The 24427-nt window shown below is 41.4% G+C and overlaps 2 protein-coding genes across 5 annotated transcripts; one reads left to right on the top strand and one right to left on the bottom strand.

Moving 5' to 3' along the window:
- Positions 1-315: 315 nt before the first annotated feature.
- LOC113009066 (DENN domain-containing protein 2A-like) lies at positions 316-15146 on the bottom strand. Of its 4 annotated transcripts, none has more exons than XM_026147135.2 (21): positions 14968-15010; positions 14808-14894; positions 12333-12404; positions 10118-11248; positions 9936-10027; positions 9454-9548; positions 9146-9358; positions 8429-8522; positions 8293-8337; positions 8003-8199; positions 7776-7885; positions 7516-7585; positions 7134-7211; positions 5344-5484; positions 4678-4826; positions 3922-4099; positions 3787-3828; positions 3094-3202; positions 2429-2698; positions 1802-1888; positions 316-873 (listed from the first exon to the last, which is right to left on the bottom strand). In XM_026147135.2, coding segments are annotated over exons 2-21 (3207 nt in total). In that variant the 5' UTR covers positions 14810-14894; positions 14968-15010; the 3' UTR covers positions 316-841. The 4 variants fall into 4 exon arrangements, with proteins under 4 accessions (XP_026002920.2, XP_026002919.2, XP_026002921.2 ...); XM_026147134.2 differs by having other exon boundaries at positions 8293-8343; positions 14968-15009; XM_026147136.2 differs by lacking the exon at positions 14808-14894 and having other exon boundaries at positions 8293-8343; positions 14968-15146.
- A 57-nt stretch (positions 15147-15203) lies between these two features.
- slc37a3 (solute carrier family 37 member 3) lies at positions 15204-24334 on the top strand. Its single transcript, XM_026147138.2, has 14 exons — positions 15204-15334; positions 17474-17672; positions 18684-18798; positions 19074-19166; positions 19492-19575; positions 19728-19873; positions 20213-20309; positions 20421-20505; positions 20881-21083; positions 21166-21307; positions 22173-22274; positions 22444-22643; positions 22815-22880; positions 23126-24334. The coding sequence occupies exons 2-14, from the start codon at positions 17596-17598 to the stop codon at positions 23216-23218; spliced, it is 1503 nt and encodes a 500-aa protein (XP_026002923.2). The 5' UTR covers positions 15204-15334; positions 17474-17595; the 3' UTR covers positions 23219-24334.
- The last annotated feature ends 93 nt before the right edge of the window (positions 24335-24427 follow it).

Raw genomic sequence — 24427 nt, 5'->3', positions numbered from 1 at the left:
CTCATGTTATAAAACTGGCACACAAATGATGAGTGAGTGCAATTCCCTCGGCTTTGATTCTCTTGTTCCCAGCGTGTAACAAACGGAAATTGTAAAATTTGCACCGTGTCATTGGATACATCTTGTATTTACCATAAAGTAAGCTCATCATTTGAAAATGTGCAAACTGGAGGAGGAAGAGAGAGAAAAGACATTTACAAAAATGGCACTGAGAATCTAAACATGTAATGCAACGGTTGTATGACATATTGCCATTTGCTTTGATGGCAACGAAAAAAAAATATGACAGCATTGAGACAAGAAATCACCACAGCATAGCCAGAGGATATTTATTCAAAGTGCATGTGATGTTGTCATGTTATGAATAAAAGAAAACTGAAATGCTATTTGGTGTAACTTTGTGGTCAGTCACTGTCAAAATATGTCTGAACAGCAAAAATATACTACTGCCCCCTGGTGGATTTAAAAGATTACTGCGAACGCTTCTTTCACTTTAACTTATATTCAAATCCAGACTACCACTGTTACTACTAATCAGTCTATTTATTTCCCATTAATCCAGGTTAATTCCTCAGCCATATGTAGCTCACAGCAACACACCAAACACAAAACCAGACATGCATAAACTGATGATGTCTGAAGAATCCTGTTATAAAAAGGATCAACAAGGTTTTTCATCTGTGTGACATGCAGCAGCATTTTTCCCTTGGCAGGATTAATTTGTTTGCAAAATCCCTCGTTCAGTGACATAAATCAGGATGAACAAAATTTGGTTGTGTTTTTCTTTGTTACATTAGTAGTTCTTCAAGACTTTCCTGGTTTCAGTGCTTTATTTGTTGTATTATTTCTTTGAAAGAAATTTCATTTTGTTTCCTGGAACAAAAAAAAGACACACACACACACAAAGTGACCAAAAGTGAGAATGAGCCCAAAACAATATTTTCCTCAAAAAAATTAAAGGAACAATTTGAAAGGTAATGTGGAATAAATGCATGCCATATCTTTGATCAAAATAAAAAGTATCAACCTACAGAGGGCTGCATTCAAAGAGATTTCAAAAATCAAATTGGAAAAAATGATGCAGCAGGTTTGTCCATTTTACTAAAATTTCATTAATCAACTCAAAGTAGTAGTCAGTAGCTTATATGGTGCCTATGTGCTTGTATGCATGCCTGACAGCGTTGGGGCATGCTCTAGATGGTGTCCTGGAGGATCTCCTCCTAGGTCTGGACCATGGCACCACAGAGCTCCTAGATGTGGGAATCTGCCAATGGTATCATGGTATCATATCTGCATACTCTGACCACATTAGGCTGGACTCACTGCACCAATGTAATGTCTGACAACGGGTGTAAGGATTTCATCCCAATACCTAATGGCAGTCAGAGTGTCATTGCCTATATGTCAGTCCTACTGATAGATTAAGAGCCATTCTAGAGTAAAGCCTGTCTGCTATATTCTCCTCCATGCTCTTGAGACTGTGCAGGGAGACACAACAAACCTGGCAATGGCACGTATTGATGTGCCATCCTGGAGTAGTTGGACTATCTGTGCAACCTCTGTAGGGTCCAGGTATCACCTCATTAGTGACACTGACCCTAGCCAAATACAAAACTAGTGAAAAAAAGTCGCCCTGTTGTTAATTTCACCAAAGCAACTGAAACTGTTTAACAACCCCCTCTGCTACTTAACTGACCAAATCAATATCCCAAAGGTTTCACTGACTTGATGTTACACACTCCTTAAGAAGAGTTCCTTTAATTTTTTTTGAGCAGTGTATATAAAGCAGTTGTTTCCTTACCCAAGCCTTTGAGAAACCTGTTAACCCTCCTATGTTCATTATCATGGATAGAATCCAGATACTCCTGCACTCTCACTTCAAACAGTCCTGGTGAGATTAAAAGAAGCAAAACAAAAACAATCATGAAGAGCTAGAAGAACCCATCACCCATACCCATTAAATTTATCCATCCTGTCTGTAAAAGTCACCAGTCACTTATGGCCAATCTAGAGTCACCAGTTATTCTAATTATGATGTCTTTGGACTGGAAGATGATGTAGTACTTGGAGAGAACTGGAGAAAGTGCAAACTCCACACAGAAAGGCCCCAGATGAGGAGTTCTAGACCTCAGGCAGTCGTTGGCTGCAAAAGGATTCTGACCCAAGTATAAAAAATCTTTTGATTTAAAATGATATTACTTTGACCAATTACTTTTGAGCCTTTGAAAATGGGGGATAAAACAACTCAAAGTGCTCTCAAGGCTTTACTATGAGGTATTACAGAGAAAACCCCAACAATCAGATGAGCCCCTATGAGCATACACTTGGCAACAGTGGGAAGGAAAAACTCCCTTTCAACAGGAAGAAACCTCTGGGAAAAAACACACTTTGAGACAAAATTCCTGTTCTTTCTGCTGTGCCTCTGTACCTCTGAGAGCCTGCCTATGAAGCTCCCTCTCCTGGATGAACCAGCCAAACATCTGCGTCTCCATGAAGATCTCCAAGAAGCGGCGCACGGTTTTGGATGGGATGGCTTTGCGAAAACCCTCTCGCTGAAAGAAGGATGAGGCAGGGGAGGAGGATGAAGAGGAGTAGCCGTCCTCCCTTTCGCCGGTGATGAAGAGAGGATAGTGGCCTACCAGCTCCACAAAGAATCGAACAAAGGCCTCGGACACAATGGTGCTAAGATGGCCTGAGTCTGGAGACGGGATGTTAGACGTGGTAATATAAAACATAACAAAGTCGACTTGCTGATCAACCATTTACATAATGTTCAAAAAGATGTTTACAGAAATTTTTATCTTCTAGTTAGTCTTTCTATCCCTTTACCCCAGTATGAATTATTTCATGACATTCCAAATTATTAGGGGATCAAGTCTTTGAACTACAGTGACTACTGACTTTTTCTCTGGCACCAACTAAAACCTGGTGGTAAACATGGTAAATATACAGCAGATCCACATTAAAGCACATAAGCGTTGTCACCACAACCATGTTTGTGTTCTAGGTTTAACCATAAAGAAGCCTCAAAGCCACCAAAGAAGCCTCTATGACACTGTAGAGTCATAGAAAAAAGTCCTCAGTTTGACTCACCGCTGCTTGTATCTCCTCCTCGCTCATTAGCAAGCTCTCTTCGCCTCTCCAGAACGTTCTCCAGAGCCGTCTGAAGCTTAGGTGGCAGGATGGAGTCTTCATCGTCCAACTAAATGTGAGATAACAGGAAAGAAAATGTATTCATAAACCATAGATAGGTAGATGTAACCTTAGAAACGTTATGAAAGATAAATATAGCCTCTAGATCTCAAAAAAGTGAAGTCAATACAAAAAGTGCTGTAAACTTTCTCTTGCTGCAAAAGCACTTACGTTATGGTATAACTACCTTTGATTTCTTTGCTCTATGACTAGCTAAGAACAGTTATGGAAACTTTCTGTCACTGAAAAAACAAACATTTTTTTGTCGCCCAGAAGTCAAAGTTTCAGGTTATTATCTTAAAATCTCAACTTACTAACTCAGACTTCTGTGAATATAACTAGAAGTTTTAACTTCTGGGTGACAGAAAGCACCTTTTTTTTCCAGTGCTGGAAGCAGGCTTCTATAAGAAGTCACATACGCACTGACCATTTGAAAAACAATACACATTTAAGGCTTTTTTTTAATTTTTCTTTGGCTACAACGCTTTTTTTTTTTTTTGAGAAAGTCTGGGTGAGGCTGAAACAATTTCATCTACACAGATACAGAGTGTGACAAACCATAAACACACACACACGCCTTTAAAAATATCTGACCTGTCTGAGAAATCGACTATTCCCAAGATCCACAACCAGAACCTGTACACAGAAAAAAGGTTATTTCTCTGCACAGCAGCTCATAAGTAATGTATTCCTATATGATTGCAGTGACACTTGTATTACTCCTCTGACCTCCTCCAGGGGCAGCTCAGTGAGTTGGGGCAGGGAGCTGGACAGCAGGCCCACGATGAAAGGGGTTGGTGTGCAGACGATGTCGAGCATAGCTGAGGGCAGCACTGGGATGTAAGTGTGCTGCCATACAAAGGGGTAGAGCAATGCCACGACTGCATGACAGCATTGGGAAAGAGTACTAAAGGAGGGAGCAGAGAACACAACAGTGGAACATTATTAAATTGAGCTTTTAATGAATTTTAATTTAAAAAACAAAACAAAACTGACTTTCCCTTTTAGTCTATATGAGACAAAGGAGAGAATTATCAGTTATTCTCACCGCATGAGGGCACCACAGTCTAAATAGAGACTAGCCATTCTCTAATGTAATACCATTGCCCTGAGAGAAAACCAAGCCTACAGACTTCTTTCATTTACATCACTGCACTTTGCATTCCTGTCTTCTACTACTGTGGCTGATCTTTCTGACTCCCAGTGGCTTTCAGCAGAGCAAACAAACCAGTCCCAACACGTCAACAACTCAGCTGGCCTTAGCTCTCTGGTATGTTCCCTAAATAAAACTGGGACTGCCTTAAATTTATTTAAAATTGTGAGTCTAGACCACCCACATATCCTGTAACTTTATCGTAAAACACCCCTGCTGCTTTCAACTAATATTTGCCATTTTCATAACTGCATAAACAGTACAGCTTCATATATAGCTGGAAGATATGGATTTTGGTGTACAGACAATATGGCTTAAATGAAGGGACAAACCTGAGCTTGTCTGCTGTGAAGATGACTCGCCTCTCTAGCAGCAGAGAGCCAAAAACCCTGAGAAGCAGGCGCAGACTCAAGCAGGAGAACAGACATTCAAAATCCACATGCTCCAGGCGTGAGTCAGAGGGTCGACAGAGCTCCATCACCTAAAAGATTTGATCCTGTCAGCTTACTCAATGTAACACCAAAGTTGTGTCTGATGGACTGACAAATCCATTCCATCATTCGGTTCTAAATATGTTCATTTCAAGTCATTTTAATCTGGATCTGAACTACTTTCAGCTCTAGTTATGGTTAGCGAACTGTATAAGCTGTTCATCCACAACTGCTAGGCAAAAATGCAAAAACATTTAGCCAGCAAATATTTTGTCAAATCTTTACATGTGTAGGAAAAAATGTAGTAAAAGTTCCAAATTACTGGCTGTCAATAAAGGTTTCATTTTTTTGCAGTGTTTTTTTAGATGAAAGAAACAAAACTGGATGAATTTTGTATAGTGAGATTTAAATTTCAAAATCTGGTCAAAAAAAATGCCAATGTTCTTAGCAGATTATTTGATTTATGCTTAGGATTCCAAATAAAAAGACATTTTTAACTATTTTATCTGACTTTTTCTTACAGTTTGTTACTTTTTTGGGGGGTGGGGAGGTTCCACTGTCGCTCACCTCAGTGCCTGAACCAGGAAGAAAAGTTTTGATGGTGATGGTTTTCCTAGGAGCTGGAAACTGGGCCTCCATGATGGCTCTCATGAAAGGCTGGACCAAGGCAGGAGACAGAGCCCTGCGCCTCTCCACCTCATCCAGCACCTAGAATGCGTGCATATAAAACAAGCTTAATTTCATTTGTAATCTGTACTCCCCAAATTCCACCAACATATTAAGTTTCCTTAATCTAACCACCACTCTCTGCTCCTCATCCCTGCTTACACCCTGCTCAGGAAACAAACCCCTTGAAGCACCCAGGTCATTAAATGTGGCCAGATGATCCTCCAGCCACAGGACTGTTTTGACAGACTGGTCCATCTTTGAACAGCAGGACATGGAGACCTTTACTCAGTCTGTCCCTTTCTACAGTAAGTGCTGCGTAGAGAATGTGACAGTGACCAAAACCATCTGGGTTTTTCCTAACTAAAAAACCTTGGATGATGAGTGACGTACAGGCTCTGATCAAACTGATCAGACATGGTTCTGGATAGTAAGACTACACACCTTTGGAGCAGGAGTCACAAGTTCGATTCCCACCCGCTATCCAGTAAGGGTCCTGGCTAGACCCGCCATGCTAAAAAAAAAACCCCAAAAAACAAGCCCTGGAATGCTGCAGCTCAGACACAAGCATTTCACTACATTGTGTATGTGACAAATAAAGGTTGTTTATTGGTGTCACTCAGTATCAGATCCCCGCAAGGCTGCCCTCTCAGCCCCCTACTCTACACCAACCCATCTAACCATTGTTATTGTCAAGTATGCTGATGAGACTACTGTGGTTGGGCTCATATTTGATGGAGATGAGACAGTGTATAGGGCGTAGGTAGAGAACTTGTCCCGCTGGTGCTCAGAAAATTACCCAAAGCTGAACATCCTTAAAACAAAAGAACTCATGATGGACTTCAGGAGGCACAGGCAGGTCCACCACCCTCTCATCTTAAGTGGAGAACATGTGGAATCTGTCTCCACCTTCATTTCCAGGCACCCACATCTCCACCGATCTCACCTGGACCCACAACACCAACGCCCCTTAAAGAAAGCCCCGCAGCGGCTGCACTTCCTCCGTGTCCTGAGGAAGAATAACTGGGACCAGAAGCTGCTGCTGGCCTTCTAACGCTCCTCGGTGGAGAGGGTGCTCTCCTACTGCCTGGGTGTTTGGTATGAAGAGGAAGGCTGCACAGAGGATAATTAACACCACCCAAAAAAAAAAAAAAAAAAATCAGTGGCTGCCCTCTGTCACTCCTGGAGGCCATCGCCAGATCCTCCTCTCCCAGCAAAACCAGAGCCATCATAGGTAATCCCTTGCACCCCGCCCACCACCTGTTTGACCTGCTGCAACCTGGTCAGTGCCTCGGGTCAATCAGGTCGCACACCTCCAGACTCACAAACAGCTTCTTTCCCTGGGCCATTCAGACTGTTAACAAGCACTATCCCCCCACACCCCACCCCTGCCCACTCACAATATTAATCTGCGCCATGGTCTGAGTAACCCTCATCACTCAGGCCACTCGCATACAGACTCTTCCACTATTTCCAAGCACTTTGTCTCCAATGTGTCCCTTTCTCTTTTTTTGTATATATCCCTTTTGACTGTATATATTTGTCCTGTTTGTTATTTATTCCCGGTGTCTTACTATCTATACATTATTCCTACACAGTTGGTGTGGAGTGCCCATAATTTTGTTGTACATGGACATGGACAATGACAATATAGGGTAATAAAGGATGCTATCTGCGGAGGAGTGATTTACCTTGGAGAACAAGTTGAAGCAGCCAAGATGGCTGACAATACAATAGACCTCTGGCAGACGTTTGCCTTTTCCACTAGGCTGTGAGAAAAAGATGAAAATATGACACATAATACTCACTAGTGTACTCCTAGACATGAGGACAGACTAGTATATAAATCAACAGTATTGCAATACACACACTCCTCCTACAGAAATGCATAAGCAGAAACACATGCGCACCCGCACATACACAGTTCCCAGTCTCACACATTTCCGCCCAGAGTCTGAGATGGGCTGTTTTCCCACAGGCGCAGGCACACTATTCTGGTATGCTTATTTACTCAGCCGTCATTGTGGTATTTAGCTACTTCCTGTTCGGTGACGGCACACGATTTCTATTTACCAGTAAACGCCGGCAGTATCCAAACCTTCGGCTCCCATCCACTCCAGTCAAAACAAATGAGAACATCTCACTGCGAGGGAAGAGCCATGACAAAAATATAATTAGTGTATTTTTACTTTTCAAAGAGAAAATACACATATACTGTAAAAGTCAACACTATTAATGAAATTGATAGTGTTTCCCGTGGTATAAAGAGTTGAATTTTCAGTGTTTATTATATTGAGATAAGTGTGTCGCCCTGTTCATTTCACACTCCTCACCTTGGGTATCTCTCCACCGGCTCCCAGTCTTTAGCATCAGGAAAGCAGAACTGAGGAATGATCCTCAGTTGATCCTCCGTCTCCCTCATGAACTTGAAGGTTCGCTCCAGCTGCAGTTAAAATGAGGTGAGAGATTTAAGATCAGTTACCACTTCTTGCATTTCTTCTTTTTTAATGTATTTGGTCTTAAATTAAACTACTACAAAAATGAGACATGATTCAAGGACCTTAGGAGGGAACTGCTGTGTGACCTCTGGTAGATAGTGCGCTCCAGCCTTTGATTTCTGCAGCGACACAACCAGGAAATATTCAAAAAGTTTGCGCTGATGGAGCTCCTGTTCGAGTGAGTGTCTTCTGGTGTGGACCTGAGCCTGGCTCGGCTGGCTCAGTATAGACTTCACCGACACGAGACGCTGGCGGTGAGCTGGAAGAAAGGATGTAAGCCAGAGCACTATTATACACCTCAGTGTGAAAAATAAAGAAACAATGACAGATAAATGAATAATTGAAACCCTACCTTTTGCTCTTTCTTCAATTTCACTCTCAGAGTCACTGTTCTCATCTGTTACTGTAAATTAAAACCCAAAAATACAAACTTACTAGACAGTAAAATAAATATTACAATCAATTTTCATTTCTTTTAACACTGTCACCTCTGCCCGAGCTTGTCTCAGCATAATGATAGATCCTTCTGAGATGCTTTTTCCTGGACCGAGTTTCAAATATGCTGTTGATCCTGAGTACAACCTGTCCAAAGGAATAAATAAAAATATGTCTCAGTGCCAGTAAATACTACTGCGTGATATCTGTGTGCAAAGAGGCTGTATCTGATGTATAGGAAAATATCCAAAAACGGAGGCAGTTAGGATTGGAGTTGAGGGTTATGGTTATGGTGTGTGGTGTGATGATGTTTCCATGTCACAAACTTATGACATGATTGGTCCCTTGCAGAAGCTGGATCAACATTTATTTTGATTATCCAGGAACAACACCAACACAGTGATACCTAATCTAATGCAATGTTCCATTTGCTTCGGAAATCAGAACTGGGAGCAAAGTCACCCCCGACTTCAGTACATTCCAGTAGGAAAGTTGAAAAAGTGAGGAAAGGATTATTTTTGCTCTTAAGCGAGGTACAACTACTAATCCATCACTAGCAAAACAGTGCAGTGCTTGTTTTCTCCAATTAAAAACACTAAATCAGTGCCCAGCTGTTGTCATTCCAGTAAAAAACTAGCACTAACCATGCAAATTAGTCTTAAATAGTATGTGCTTAATAATTTGCCAGGGTTAATAAAAGAAACCGACTGTTCAAAATGGATGTGATAAGATTCTGCAGCAAAAAAAAAAAAACATGCACAAACACAGACCGTCGGTATTCTCCGGCAGGTGCGGCCATAGGAATCCCCGGGCAGCCAGGAGGCTTGTTCAGGTCCGGTGGGGGTAGATGGAGGGCTGAGCTGGGGTGGAGATGAAACACCTCTACTGCTTCCAGTGCTATGGATCTGCTGGTTGGTTCTCCGCATGTCCAGCAGCTTAAAGCTTCTGCCTGAATTCTGCCTGAAGAACCCTGGTCTGGAGGCCTATGGACAGAAAATAAATAAATAATAATAACCATAATTATTTCTAACTACTGAAACCAAGTAGTTGCTGTTTCAAGTTCAGGGTATACTTTAACCTTAGCAGTGTCAGCACCAGGAGAGGAAGGTAAAGACTGCTGGGAGCATTGGCTCTCCAACTCTATATCCTCATACGGGTTCTCATTTGACGAGTCTGCAGAAAAACCAGAAGTAACGCATTTGACGCAAGTTTTCAAGCATGTCTGATAATTGTGCACAAAGTTAACATTATTCAGTATTTTACAGTGAAGCAGGGCTGCAGTCCTGCCATGACACTTTGGACTTAATTTCTGATGCAGTAAAAGTGGTAAAGTAGTTTACCTGGCAGTTTTGAGGAGGGGTTTGTTTTTTTTTTACACGTTTAACAAAAATTGTACTCATACTTGATTGTTTTCTGCTGAATACTGTATCTGCATGTTACAATTAGCATGTAGAAGAGGAAAAAACTCAGCTCTGGAATCAACTGCATCCCATCTAACTACACTTCCACTACAATTTGCTCATAAAGGTATTCAATGGATAATGCAGGTTGGTGTCTGACCCAGGATGTCTTCATAGTGATGTTCCTGAGACAGCGAGCGAGAGAAGAGCAGACCATTTGACCCCGCAAGGTCTTCGAACTCAAAGGATCTCCTGTCATCATGAGATGAAAGCATGAGTTAATACATTACATACAGCTGGCATAACTTCACCAAGCAAATAATCTTTCTAATCCATGGATACCTGTTGAAGCTGTCCCGGACTCTCTCACCTCTGGGTCTTCCGTAGATGCCAGAGGGAGGTTTCAAGGAAGTTTTCGAAGCTACTGACGGTAGTGGCGGGAGGTTCCTCTGCCCTCTGCCTTGCCTCCTTCCCAGGGTGGCAGTAGCTGGGTGCTGGAAGGTTCGTTGGGGTTTAGGGACGGGGTTGATGGGGGGTGCACCTGGCTCGGTGTACACATTTTCATGCTGCTCCTTCTTTTCTTTGGTCCCAGATCTTGCAACTGTGCTTCTTTGAGCTAAAGCTTCAGATTCGTTTTTCCTCACCTCCAGCTGCTTGTCCTTGCTCGGTGGGCTGAAGTAGTTTCCAAGCTCTGGGGGCATTTTTCCATGGTTCCCCCCCATAGCCTCCAGCTTTTTAAAAAGACTGAATACAGCTCTCTTCTCATGACTCGTCTGTTCTGCTGCTCTCCTGTCAATGCTTTTTTTCAGGGTTCCCACCTGCTGTTTATCTGTTGATGTAGGCGAACAGGGCCTTGAATCCCCAAGTTTTTCTACATTCTCTTTCTCGTGTTCTTGTTTTTCTTTGTGAACTACAACTCTTTTACAGTCTTCCTTTACTTGGTTGCTACCAGGCTTACTGATATTGAATGCTCCTCTTTGCTGTTTTGTGGGTTCAACCGGTGAACAAGGCCTGGAATCTCCATTTTTTCCTACACTTTCTTTCCTAAGATCCTGATTTTCCTTATGGGCTACTTTTGTGCAACTTTCTGCACTTTGCTTGTCTTCTATACATTTATTGTTGCTTTTTGGCAGCCAGTCTGTCCTTTTTACACCGCTACTTTGGCCCACGTTATCCGAGGTTAGAGATGAATGAGTGGGTTCCTTGCCCTCCCATAGTGAAATCTTGTCCCTGATGCTGCAGCCATTTGATCTGGGCAGCTTGACTCCTACTAAGAGAGCATTGTCATTGCTCTGAGGGTCAAAGCTCGACCTCCTGTGGGCCATCATGGATGATTCTTCCTTCTGGTTAATGAGGTTTTCCAGTGGGGTAAAGGGGTGTTTTAGTGTTCCCTCTCTTCTGTGCTCACCTCCCTTGTTTTCTACTGAAGCGAAACAGAAACCACTTTCCCCCACCGGAGAGCCCCTCTTTAGCCTAAAAATAAAAATAGGAAATCATTTTAGAAATGCTTGAAATATAAAAGCAAATCGCACATTATCACATGACGCAATGATAACTTCCGGGTAAATCGAACAACCCAAAATGTCTCTTGCACTGGCTGCTGCACTCTGCAAGTTTTATGTCATTTTTTTCAACCACATGTGGGTGTTTACATACAGTTTATGCATGTCATATATTGTAATGATTGTGTGAATGCGCTGCGACAGACTGGCGACCTGTCCAGGGTGTACCCTGCCTAGGCTCCAGCGCCCCAGTGGACCCTGAAAAGGATAAGCAGAAGCAAATGTATGGATAGATGGCTTGTGTGAACGTATTTCACATCGCCACGGCCAGCAGGAATAGAAACCATAGAAAAGAATGGCTTTCAGAGCACAGTTGTGGTTTTGTCCCCTAGTGTGTGGAAAAAACCCTCAGCTATGATGCAAAATTGAAGCATCTGCAATAAAGTCAAATAAATATACTTTTCCACTTGGAAGAACAAAGAAAATATAAAGCGAACTGGAGGCTTGGGTAAATCTGTCGAACATAGTCTACCATCTCCAGCTCGGGTCTCCTGGAATAACACGTTAACATTTATTTGGATTTTTTTTTTAATGCATACTTTTCCACATTCCCAAATTCAATCAGAAAAATTGAAAATAAATGGAATACCAATTAAAGAATAACCTACTGCTAGCAGAGTTCCCTGAACTTCCCAGTATGGTCACAGTGACTGCCAGCTAGGGGACATTCAGTCTTTTTCTGGACAGTGGGAAAATCCATCCTGAGAGTAAATGCCAGAGGACAAGCCTATGACCGAGCATCTTCTCATCGGCCTCGCTAAATAAACACATGCTTGGATTGGAGCCCATTTCATCAAACTGTTATGTTTTAATAAATAAACGGGAGGAAATGGGAAGCCTTAAGTTGAAAGACCTTTTCTGACTTTCCCTTAATGGATGTAATGATTAAAGGGCAGCCTAACAGGGTTTCTTATTTTCTCAGGGCTCAGGGAGAAATTTGTGAAGGCCCGTGTCCTATTTTAATGCCTCACTGGTAAACCTGGTCAGATACAAACCTGTTGATAGATGAGTTGATGTAATCTTGCTTTGTTTTCATTCTCTCAGCGGCCTCCATGATCACTGCACACCTGGGAGAGAGAGAAAGAGAGACATAGAAGCAACTTCTGTCAGCATCTTCTCTGATTTTGCTTGTTCGTTGAATTGCACATTAGCGGTTGTTGTGGTTTTGCTCCCACTGACAATAGCTATCCGGCTTTACACTGTTATATAGTCTTCACATTGCATTTTTAGTAGATTAAACATTAAGCTGGTAAACTTCAGCATTCGGGCCACAGGACAGCTGGGCAAAATCAAAGAAACCATGACAGCCAGAGACTCAAGTGCAACTCCCCGAAGTAGTTCATCACACTAACTAACACTTCATTCAGCAGTCATTTAGGGCCTGCCTTTTCTTTCCTCTCCTTTAGTGTATTGTAGTATACTCGTTTTTCCACCACTTCCAAACATTTGACCCCTGCAGTGACAAAGCTGCTGTGCAAATTCTCGTACTTTCACATCTTCGAGGTCAATGTTCTTGTAGTTCAGCGTCCTCTAAAACAGGGCTTGGTGATTTCCCATATGTGAGGCCCCTGCCATCATTTGTTTATTGATATACACTCCAAATGATATGACAGATGTGCATAAGGACTACATACCACCCTTAAGGCTGTAGGGTAGCTGACTGGCTATAAAAAAAGCCATTTAGAGCTACACCATTTGCTAGAAGATACATCCTGGCAACAAGATACACAATACTAGTTAGAATTAGAAAAAGCACCACTTCAATCTTACTTTATTAGCAAACATACAATCAGTGGCCCCTTTAGGTACATGTTGCTTGTACCAGGCTGGATCCCTTTTTACCGTCATGGCCTTAATTCTTCACCGACAAGGTGCTGGAAACGTCCCTCAGAGATTTTGGCCAGGTACGCTGTGGTGTATAAATGATGCTCAGTTTAAAGTGTGGCTAGAAATATCCCCCAAATCACTACACCACCAGAACGAGCCTGAACTGTTGATCCAATGCAGTATGGATCCATGCTCTTATGTCTTCTGATACTACCAGCTCACTGTCACAGTAGAGGATTGTTCAGTTATCTTTTGTCCACTTTTGGTGAGCCTGTGTGTGAACTGTAACCTCAGTTTCCTGTTTTTAGCTAACAGGAGTGGCACCCGGTATGGTCTTCTGCTGCTGTATTCTGTATTCTGCATACCTTGACTGTAACACATGGTTATTTGTGGTAGTGTTGTCTTATTAAATTGAAGCAGTCGAGCCATTCTCCTCTGACCTCTGGCATCAACAAATGGATTTTTGCCCAGAGAACTGCTGCTCACTGCATACTTTCTCTTTGGTGTGTGGGAAAATATGAGCAGAACAGCAGTTTTGGAAGTACTTGACCTGACTTGATCTGGTATCAACAACCCTTTTACATTCAAAATTACTTAAATCACCTATCTTCCTCCTTCTGATGCTCAGTTTAAACTTCAGTAGGCTGTTTTGACCATGCCTAAATGGCCCAAATTGCTCTTATGTGACTGGCTGATGAGATATTTGTGTTAACAAGCAGTTCAGCAGGTGTGTCAAACAAAGCGTAGGAGTGTATATTTAGATACAGTGAAATTATATTCTGCAGTAATCTGTTTCTTCTGGCAAAGACAAACTCATGGGCACAGTGCATATTCTGCTGAAATCAGATCATTTCTAACATTATCTCCTTTCAAATTAAAACATTAAATCAGTTTCTTACCTCCTTTCGCTGCACAGTTTTCATGTGTTCATCAGTGGAATGGGAGCACAGTGCATCCCATGCTGCTATAACAGTATCCATTGGTATAACTTCCAAAACAGCTGTAGTGTGCAGTTTATATGCCCAGGTTCAAATAGATTTTCTAAGCCTTGAAACAATTCATCGACTGCTTATCTTAGTGAGCCTTGAAGACACAGTGCTGAACGTGCCCCCCTCTCCCTGCCTCGCCTCTAATCACCCTCTCTCTCCCCTCACCCTGGATATGACTTCCTCTCTCTCTCTCTCTCTCTCTCTCTTTCTTTACTGTTGATTCACTTAGAGCTGGCTTCAGAAACGAGCTGTGTACGAATGAATGGATGGATAGATGTCTCTTGATGCTAACTAAAACTATTTCATCCCATACTTTACATCCACAAGCTGTGTGGAAATTTGTGGAATGTGGGACAGACATCATCATATTACGGCTTTTCCCTCCAAATCTGAAATTCACTGGAATTGTTTTTCATTCCAGCTGCTCCTGCAGCTGCACAACCCCCCTCCAATGATTTCCAATGACGTTACGTTCACTGTCATACAGAAATTGATAGGAGAACATGTAAAAAAGGAAAATTCTACATTTGTTTGTACTTTTGACTGTAATTATGCAAATGTTTGATATAAATATTTATGGGAGTGTTTATTTACATTTGCTACATATAAGCGTGGATTTAAATCCTTCAACTTTTAAACTTCAAGTTTACTCACATCTTTTATCACCACACCCAACCGCGTACCACGTTGCTCTTGCACGTGAATGGACGTGAAGCTTTGGATGTTTGAGAAGCTAGAAGGCTTTGTAAAAGTATTACATACATATGTATCAACTATACGATTAGATAAATCTACATAATTGCCAAATGCTTACCAGAAATGTAGTGCTGTCCAAGTTCAAGTGCTGCAACCCTGCTGTAAACGGACTTTTTTGGCGCTGCAGTTTTTAAACTGTAAATACATTTGCTTGTAGCCAATGAAAGTTGGGTTCTCGCGAACAAGTGGCACGGCAGCAGGTGAAATGTGAGCAGCTGGCTCACTTTTTTTTTCAACAGTCAATCCCAGCTGTTATTTTTGGGGCGGTGGGGGGAGCTGTAATTCCACTCCTGTCCTACTGGCGGCAGCAGCGCGCCTTGGCGCTCTGAGAGAGTTGACGTTTGGAGTGACGGGGCAACACACAGTAAACACAAAACTGACGCTTCATCAAGAGCAAGCTAGCCAACGGGACTCAGAGCTGAAAGGTCAGCATATGTTTTTGTTTTCAAAGAGTTAGTAGCAGTCAGCTGTTTTTTCGGAGATGTTTGTGGTGATTTTAAAGGCGCAACGAACCCGGAATTGACTCGAAAGGCTCGAACCAGTATGCGGCTTGTTACTAAGAAAGCCGAGGTGGAGAGAAACTGCTCTGTAGGTGTGGCAGTAGCTTCTTTTCACAAAATAAACGTTAATTCGGTTGGCAGAACAACAGTGGAGGGTTTATAACTTCAGTGGCAAGATGTGTCGTTGATCCACGAAGACGTAAATCATTATTTAACCACGGAGTCCATAAAATTGTGATTGCTTAGTTCAAAACAAAAGCCCGTCTGTTCCGAGCTATCGAAATTTGTCAGCACAGCACGTCTCGGTCATATTCCTCCAGTGTGCTGTATTAAGTGCACAGCATAGCCCACACTGCAGACAATTTTTTGTTAGATCCTTTTTGTCTTCTGGGAGCTTGTCAGACACTTCTGTCCTATATGAAGGTTCTATAACAGCAAAATGAATGAAAAGAGGTGTCCATGATTAAACTTTCCCATGCACCTCATTTGCCACTGTTACAGAGTTTTGTTTTTGTATTGCATCTAGTTTAAAACTAGAGTTTAAACAAGGGTGTACAAACTATTGTAGATACTGTGTAATACTGCCAAAAACTGATTTCCAATGTTTCTGTGTATTTTTTATGTGTAATATCTTTACGTATGTTGGTAAATAGGCTTCGGGTTTACAAAGGGGTTATATATAGAATTAAAAAATTATCTGTTTTTCAAGTATGTGTTATTGTACTTACATTATAACCAATCCGGTCCTTTATCCCCACTTAAAATAATTTTACAGAACTATTGTAATATTTGCTGCCATGTCTGCTGTCCTCTTGGCCAACTTACTCTTACAAAAGACATTTTTTATGTTAATGAGATTTTTGTAACTGCATAAATAAATGTTATATAAAAGTCACTGTCAAAAACTGATTGCGGCTTCTACCTTGTTACACGAATGTTGTTTGTGGCTCAAGATGACTTTATGTCATCCACAAGGGATACATTTTACATATGTTTCACATATTATAGCCCAACAAGTTACTTATAGCAGTTGAAATACGAGCAATCAGTTTTTGGCAAATACCGGAAATCAGTTTTTGGCAGGCAATCACTTTTTGGCACAACACCGGCCCCTCAGGATTTCCCGTGTCAAGTACTCGAAGTGACTTTCATTTTTATTTTTCACACCTGCTTTCGACCACTTTTATCAAATGTGTCGAGAGTTAGAAAACTCAGATCTCAAACTGACTTCGAGAAATTGGTCCAAGCATTAAAATAGTCATGCTAAGCAAGCAGGTCATCAGCAGCTCACCAGAGTTTTGCCATCATTTCGGTCCGTGTATTCTGGTAGAGCGCTATAAAGATGAAGCAAAGCAGTGTTACAGCTGAACAGGATGGAATGAAGACAGTCAGTGTACACTGGGTCCATTGAGCCCTCTTTTTTTTAAGGCAACACACAAATCCCAGCTTTCAGACGAGGTGCATTACTTCATATTTATCTTTTAACCTATGGGGACATAGTTCTTTAACAAGAAGTACTGACTGGCTGCCATATTGGAATTATCAGAGACTTGAAACGAATTAATGAGCCACAATAATATTTATCCCACAGTCTCCATTGAACTATAGACTGTATATGATAGCTGGATGTACCCACCATATGGATAGTGAGGTCAGGGTGTATTGGTGTGAAGCTTTGAACAGAGTGATGTTACCCATCCTGGTTTTAAAACCAGGGCCGAGCACCATACTGGTCAGTCTTGTTAGGCCTTGCCTAAAGAAAACCCTGCTTTATCGTTGTGTTTCACTTTTGTTGGGATAAAAATTTACAACACAAACAGTGTGTTTTATTAGATAAAACTTGTGACTGTCTGCTGAAGCCATAAGCTCATAAGGAAAGTGTTTACACAGGTGATAGATAAGGGGAGCTGAGGGGTTGTTTTCCCATAGGCTTCTGTAAAATCTGCCTTCTTTATGTAATCAGAGGAGTTTCCCCTGTGGTCTGTGTCTGCAGCCCTGTCCTATAATCAGTGCTGAATGAAAAATACGTTATTTAGTTTGACATTGGCTTTCTTTCTTCTCCAGGCACGTCTAGTGATGTGTTTGTCCCATGTGGTATAGTGGAAGACTCTAGCTGAACCCCCTCCCTGTCCTCGAAGACCTTCACCAACACCTTCCTCCTCTTTCTTGTTTTGGCCGCTCCTGTGATGCCTCCATCATGCTGTGCCTCTCTGTCACAGTACACTCATCATCATCTGGTTGTCTTTCTTCTCACCTTCTTTAGGTAATTTGGAGTCACCCCGCCCTATAGAACTTCCTGTAAGCCTTGAGTAGGAATGCAAATGTCATCCTGTGCCGGTGTCTAGATAACATTGTGCTACATGAGATATCCACAGACTAACAGAACACTGACAAGAGCTGCACAAACTTGAAAACTTGAAACTGTATCTGGAATGATGGAATTTACACACATTTTTTGCAGCAGTTTTAATCCCAGCAAGTCCAATCTAGCCATATAGTTAATGCAGTGTGAATGCATGTGAGCTGTGAGGTCAAGTTAAAGATCTATGAGAGATTAAATCAGCTCAGATTTATCTGTCTTGTTTTATTATCATACTCTGAAACACATTAGAGTGTAGGAAAAAATAAATGTATTCATTTTCTTGTTTGTTTTTTAACAATTTTTGATCAAATCATATGCATGGAAATGCACATCCCTATTCACTGTGGAGGTTTATTAGTTGTTCGCTGTAACCCTATTTTTGCTACTAACGTTTAGTTTTAGTTTTCTTTTATTTAACAAATCTACCAAAGAAATTAATGTCGTTTTAAATAGACAGTGTGTATCATATAATAGGCTTTGCTTTATTTTGGTTCAAGTAAAAGTCATATAGAGCAATTGCTGTTGCCATGGCATCGGACATTTGTGCATGAAATCTTTATTACAAGCATAAATTTGGCTTAAGCATTCAGTTGTTTTGGAAGTGGATTTTGTTTGGGGTTTTTTTTTTTCATTTTCATTTTTAAGTATGTAATTTCAGTGTTTCTTGCACAGCTGAAATGACATTACTTTGGAATTTTACCTTTTTATTTACAAGTAGAGAGCTGTTGTACCCAAGAGCCCTCAAAAATCCGTGTTCAAAACAAAAAGCATGTTCAAAACTCATAAATGTAACCTTTAATTGATCCATCATATTAAATAAGAATGAAATAACTGCGCTGCACTTTCAGTAAATGTTTGTCCACATATATTTTGTCATTCCTTTCTGAGTAAAACTGCTTTCTGTCTTTCCAGCTACGTGTTGCTGCATGCGTCCAGGAAGACATTCAGCAATGTGAAAGTGAGCATCTCAGCTCAGTGGACGCCTTTCATTCTTAATGACAGCTCACCTGACTTCTCGCCTGGCGAGGTAATGAGCATACAGCACAGAACAATGTGTCTCCCACATATACAACGCTGAAATTAAAATAAGTCAGAAATATTTTTGGCTGGCCACAATTCCAAAGTAAAGCCTTTGTTTTTTTTTACTTTTTTTTGTGTGTTATTGTTTTTCAATGTGCACACTTAGCTTCTCTGCAGTTTAACTTAATCCCTGATGCACAAAAGCAAAACTTTTATAGTCACGTCCTTGGTCTAAGAGCCTGTATGAACTCTGCACAATCACGTTTTCTCTGACTGTCCCAGACCTGGCAGGATAATCGTCTGTTTGAGGATGAAAAGCAGGCCACTCTGTTTCTGGGGATTCTGGACTCCATCTTCCTCTTCTCATATGCAGTGGTGAGTACATGATTTTCATTGTTTATTAGGATGCGTCTGCCACACAAATTGGTAAAACTGTGAGCAGAAGATAATTTTGTGTATCGACCCCGTGCCAAGTTGGGCCTGCATTTACTCAGGAATGGAAATCATTTGAACCATCTGGTGACCTGTGTGGATTATGATAAGAGTAAAACAAAGGCCAGCACATCTCTGTAACACTAAGTATCAGATTTGTTCTTGGAACTCACTGAGAAAGTACATTATGCCTGTAATTTGAACAAAATCAGATCAGACTTTTATTTATTTATTTATTTTCTCCATTTTTTTGTTCTTGTCCACACAGGGTCTGTATCTGAGTGGTATGATTGGAGACAGAGTGAACCTCCGCTATGTGCTCTGCTTCGGCCTGTGTGGCTCTGCTGCAGTGGTTAGTACATAGTACAGAATTATATGATTGATTATTAGGGTGGTGGTTTTTGCATTAATCATTGCTGGTATCTGTATAAAATCCACACAAAAAGTAAAGTTTCTGACAACTATAACACCAAACACTCAAGACAGCTGTGCATGTTTCTGCAGGAGTTTGTGTTTGGCACTTTGACTGAATGGCTCCACATCTACAACATCTACCTGTACAGCAGCCTGTGGGTGCTGAACGGCCTGCTGCAGTCGGCCGTCTGGCCCTGCGTGGTGGCCGTCATGGGCAACTGGTTCGGGAAGGCGGGGTGCGTGTCATTTCTGTGAATGTCATTATCTTTGCCTTAACGGCTGCCAGATGAGTTTGGATCACAGACACAGCATCTGTCCAACCCAGAAATATTAGTCAGGCTCATATTTGCCAAGTCGACCTTCATCATACACGCCCAAATGGAAATACAGATGCTCACACTCGCCATCAATAGCCTCTATTCACTGGTGCCACAGTGAGAACATAGGCCTATTTAGACCCAGTTTTGCTCTGCAGCAGGGCATATTCTGCTCATATTAAAAACGGCGAGTGACAGAGTAAAAAATACTTAAAGCTGTTCTATAAATAAACTTAATGCCATTTATCTCTTTTTCAGTCGTGGTTTTGTGTTTGGCCTGTGGAGTGCATGCGCCTCTGTAGGCAACATCCTGGGTGCTTTCCTTGCTTCCAGTGTTCTCAAATATGGATATGAGGTGAAGCACACATAGACAAACATGTTTTATTGTTGCCGCCCCCCCCCCGCCCCACTTAACATTGCCAACAACTAAGCACTGAAATAATGTGCTGACTGTTGCTGTGTGCAGTACGCCTTCCTGGTGACCTCTGTTGTGCAGTTTGCGGGAGGGGTGGTCGTGTTCTTCGGCCTGCTTACCTCCCCAAAGGAAGTTGGTAAGGACTTCAGGAAGCAAGTTAGATGTTAAAAATGTAAAAAATTTGCAGGGTGTTTGCTTGTTTTTTTGTTTTTGCATGCTTTAAATATATTAAGGTGACTCAAAGTACTTCCCAGAATGTTGCATATGTGTTCATATTCTCCATAATGCTTAAAAATTTATAACCCTCATTTCTTCTTAATACATTGGTGCATATACTATGTGATCAGGTTTCAGCTTGTTTTGAAATACCATCAACTTTGTATCTTTACTTTTTATAACTTCTTTCCATGAGAGGTGTGAACTCGTCTCTACCTCAAGTTGAAACAGTTTGAATAAGCTAAACTTTTGATTAAACTTATGGTCTCCTTTAATGTGTGTGTGTGTGTGTCAGGTCTGAGCTTGGAGTCAGAAACTGGACTCAGCCCCATTGAGACAGACACAGACAGCCACAAGCCTCTGATGAGCGACGAGGAGGATGAGGTGGAGAAGTACAGCAGGCGAGGCCAGTCTGTCGAGCAGCCTGTAGAGCCTCCAGCTGAGTCTCCACAGGCCATCGGCTTCTTAAAGGCTTTCTGTCTTCCTGGGGTGTTGCCTGTGAGTGTGAAGAAGACGAACTATATAAAACTATATAACAATGTTTTTATAGTGTGATGACTTTGTCTCGCTTGCACTGCAGTATTCCCTGGCTTATGCATGTCTGAAGCTGGTCAACTACTCCTTCTTCTTCTGGCTTCCCTTCTACTTGAGCAACAACTACAAGTGGAAGGAAGCCCAGGCCGACCGCCTGTCTGTGTGGTATGATGTCGGAGGAATCATCGGTAAGCAGCTGCTTGAAAAAGAAAAAAGTTCTGTTATAAAACTGAGGTTTGACTTTCTATTTTGAAAGAAACAGTCAGTCATCCCTGTGACTAAACACTCAGGCTTCTCTGAACACTCTTTCCAGAAATGTTTTTCCCGACTTTTGGCTGTGCAACCATAGTCCTGATATGGTCATCTCAGATCCCTCCCGCTCTTTACACTTTGTTTGCGAGGGGCAACCAATCAGGGCAAAGTTTGCTTAAAGGAAGTATGTAAGGAGAGGAACTAAAACAGCTTGTTTCAGAGAACTGATGAGCTGGGGACCAGTGTGAGATTGTTTGGAGCTGGGATCAAAGCAAAGCTGCTCTTATAGAGTCCAAGAATAAAACCATTGGAGCTGGTAATGAGCAGTAAAGGTCCTGTTTAAAATCACTTATCACTCATCATTTTGTATGATGCTTAATAATAGAATGTTATTATCACAACTTATAGTAGTGCAGTGGTTCTCTAACGGTGGGGCATGCAGCCTCTGGAGGTGGGGGCACCATCAGATAAGCATAACTTGATTTGGATCCTTCATCCATCTATTTTCTTCCACTTGTCTAATTCAGTGTAGGGGGCGGGGCTAGAGGCCATCCCAGCTGTCATAAGTTGAGAGGCAGAGTACGCCCTCGACAGGTGTGCGGCACGGCTGATTTTGATCCTTGCTGTACTTAATGGTGGTTTAAACAAAATAATGTGTGGTGTGAATATTTATTTATTTTTGGCAGGGTCCTAAAGTGGAGCTGTAATGTATGCAGCCCCACGTGTAATGTATTCATTGGTAAATAACTTTGCAGTTTGTCAGTTCCTAATTTGCCTTGATCATGCTATTTTTTGTATCAGGAGGAACATTTCAGGGTCTGATCTCTGACTTTATGGGGAAGAGAGCGCCGGTGCTGGTCGTCAGTCTGATGCTGGCAATCGGAGCCCTGGTGGGATACAGCCGTAAGTACATGCACGTCATCTAACAACAGCTCACGATCTGATATCTTCTTCTTCATAATAATAAAACAAAAAAAACTGCATTTCATGAGTCAAGGCGTCAAACTCACAATAACACTGTAAGGTTTAAAATTCACACGATTAATTTTGCGTTTAAAATCCACTCTCTCAGGATCACCTAATGACCAGGTGATAAACGGTGTGCTGCTAGCTATTACCGGACTCTTCATTGGTGGGCCGTCCAACATAATCAGTTCGGCCATATCTGCTGACCTTGGCAGGCAGGATGCTCTGAGGGGCAGTAAGGAGGCCTTGGCTACTGTCACTGGTATAGTGGATGGAACTGGAAGTATAGGAGCTGCTGCAGGACAGGTAAAGATGAAAAAAAAATCAAATTGGAGAATTAAACAGAATGAATTTGGCAGCATGAGAGCATGTTTGCTTCCACTGATGCCTTTTTGTGACACAGCTATGACATTGACTGTATACACACGAGTGATCAGACTGACCTTTAATTTGACCATTTTCTCCCTCGTCTTCTAGTACTTGGTGTCTCTGATAGAGAGCAAGCTGGGCTGGATGAGCGTGTTCTACTTCTTCATTGTCATGGTAAGATAATTCTTATCCTTAAAAGGACAAAATGTGTTAAATAAGACTTTAACTTTGAATTAATCAGAAAGGTGTTTACCGAGGTCGTAAATCAAGTGAGATGTAAGCTGGATTTCTTATAAACTCCCCCTGCTGACCGTCACGAAGCATGACACCTGGTTACACTTTTCAGTCCAAGACATTCCATCCATCTTTTATATACAGTTTGCGCTTGTTGCTTAAGGCTTCTTCTCTTCGTGTTACAGACTGCGGGCAGCATTGTGTTCATCACTCCCTTGCTTGTTAGAGAGCTGCGGGCCATGTGGACAGAGAGGCGAGCGCGGCAACGGCAGCTGTAAGAAATCTTAACCACCATCAGTTTTTACTGTAATCAGGTCTGGTGTGATTTTGTGGTTGTTGAAAGATGATGCTACTTACAGTGCATGTAAGATTTGGAGTTTGAGCTGAAGTCCTTGCCTTAAGAAGAAAAAAACCACAACAGGTTGCACTGTTCTGTATATTCAGGGCTTTGTAAAACATCCCAGAATGTACTAATGTGTATATTTTAAGGTTTTAAATGGATGTGAATGTTGATGTATTTGAATCAGTGTTGCCAAATATAGAAACTAGAGCTTCTTACCGTAAAGATCAGACTCTTTGAGAAAGCTTAATGCCCAAGGAATGTGAACAGTGATTGTAAAGTAGAACTCTGTAATCAGTTCTTGTAGATATGTATCATATTTTAGTCATTTTAAATATTGCACTATGTTCTTCTCACAGTAATCAGGCACAAGCCTTAAAACATTTTAATAAATCACTTTTAGAGGTCTGGGAAAGCTCCAGATCACTGCCATTTTATCTCACCTGTGTACAGTTTTTTGTAATTGTGTTTTAATGTTGTACTGTAAAGTCTTTTCATGGCAGGGGGCTGGTTCTCTTCATTCTGTGTACATGTGATTTTCATTTTTCCCTTTTCCATTTACTGTTTGCTCGAATGTTGACATCTTAAGTTTTAGTGTCTTAACTTGCACACACGGGCAGAAATGTTCTTAAACTCTGTGTTAACAGCATAGCATGCCTTATTTCTGTAAAACACACTACCATGGTGGAAAGGTTTGCCTGTGTGCATCAGGAGCCCTGCATATGTTTTAACTGATTTTTAACTGTAAATCCATGTAGGTTATGTCCAGATTTAGGTTTTAACAGCCAGTGTAGGTAAATATGTTTAATTTAGATGCAGTGGTATCTGCAAGGTGGGCAATTTGTTCTGGTTAAGATGGTTAATTTAGCTGCACATTTGCATGTAGCTATATAGGATTGTGTAAAGCACATTTAGGAATAGCTATTGCAATTTTTTTTATCATGCTAAGAAATTTTCTTTGTCTCTTGAAAATAAAAAAAATCATATGAGATTCCATATAATTTTTAACAAATGTAACTGTTTTTTGTTTTAAATAAATGCAATTTTTATTTCATGGTTTGCTGTCTGTGCAGTGTTGTATCAAATCCACCAGGGGGTGCTCTGAATGCAAACTTAAACCTTCACTCCCTTTTCTTTCCTGTTGAAG

Source organism: Astatotilapia calliptera, chromosome 17 (genome assembly GCF_964374335.1).
Source record: "Astatotilapia calliptera chromosome 17, fAstCal68.1, whole genome shotgun sequence".
Lineage (NCBI taxonomy): Eukaryota > Metazoa > Chordata > Actinopteri > Cichliformes > Cichlidae > Astatotilapia > Astatotilapia calliptera.
The sequence above is the reverse complement of the archived record's forward strand: the minus strand, read 5'-3'. Positions and strand labels throughout refer to the sequence as shown.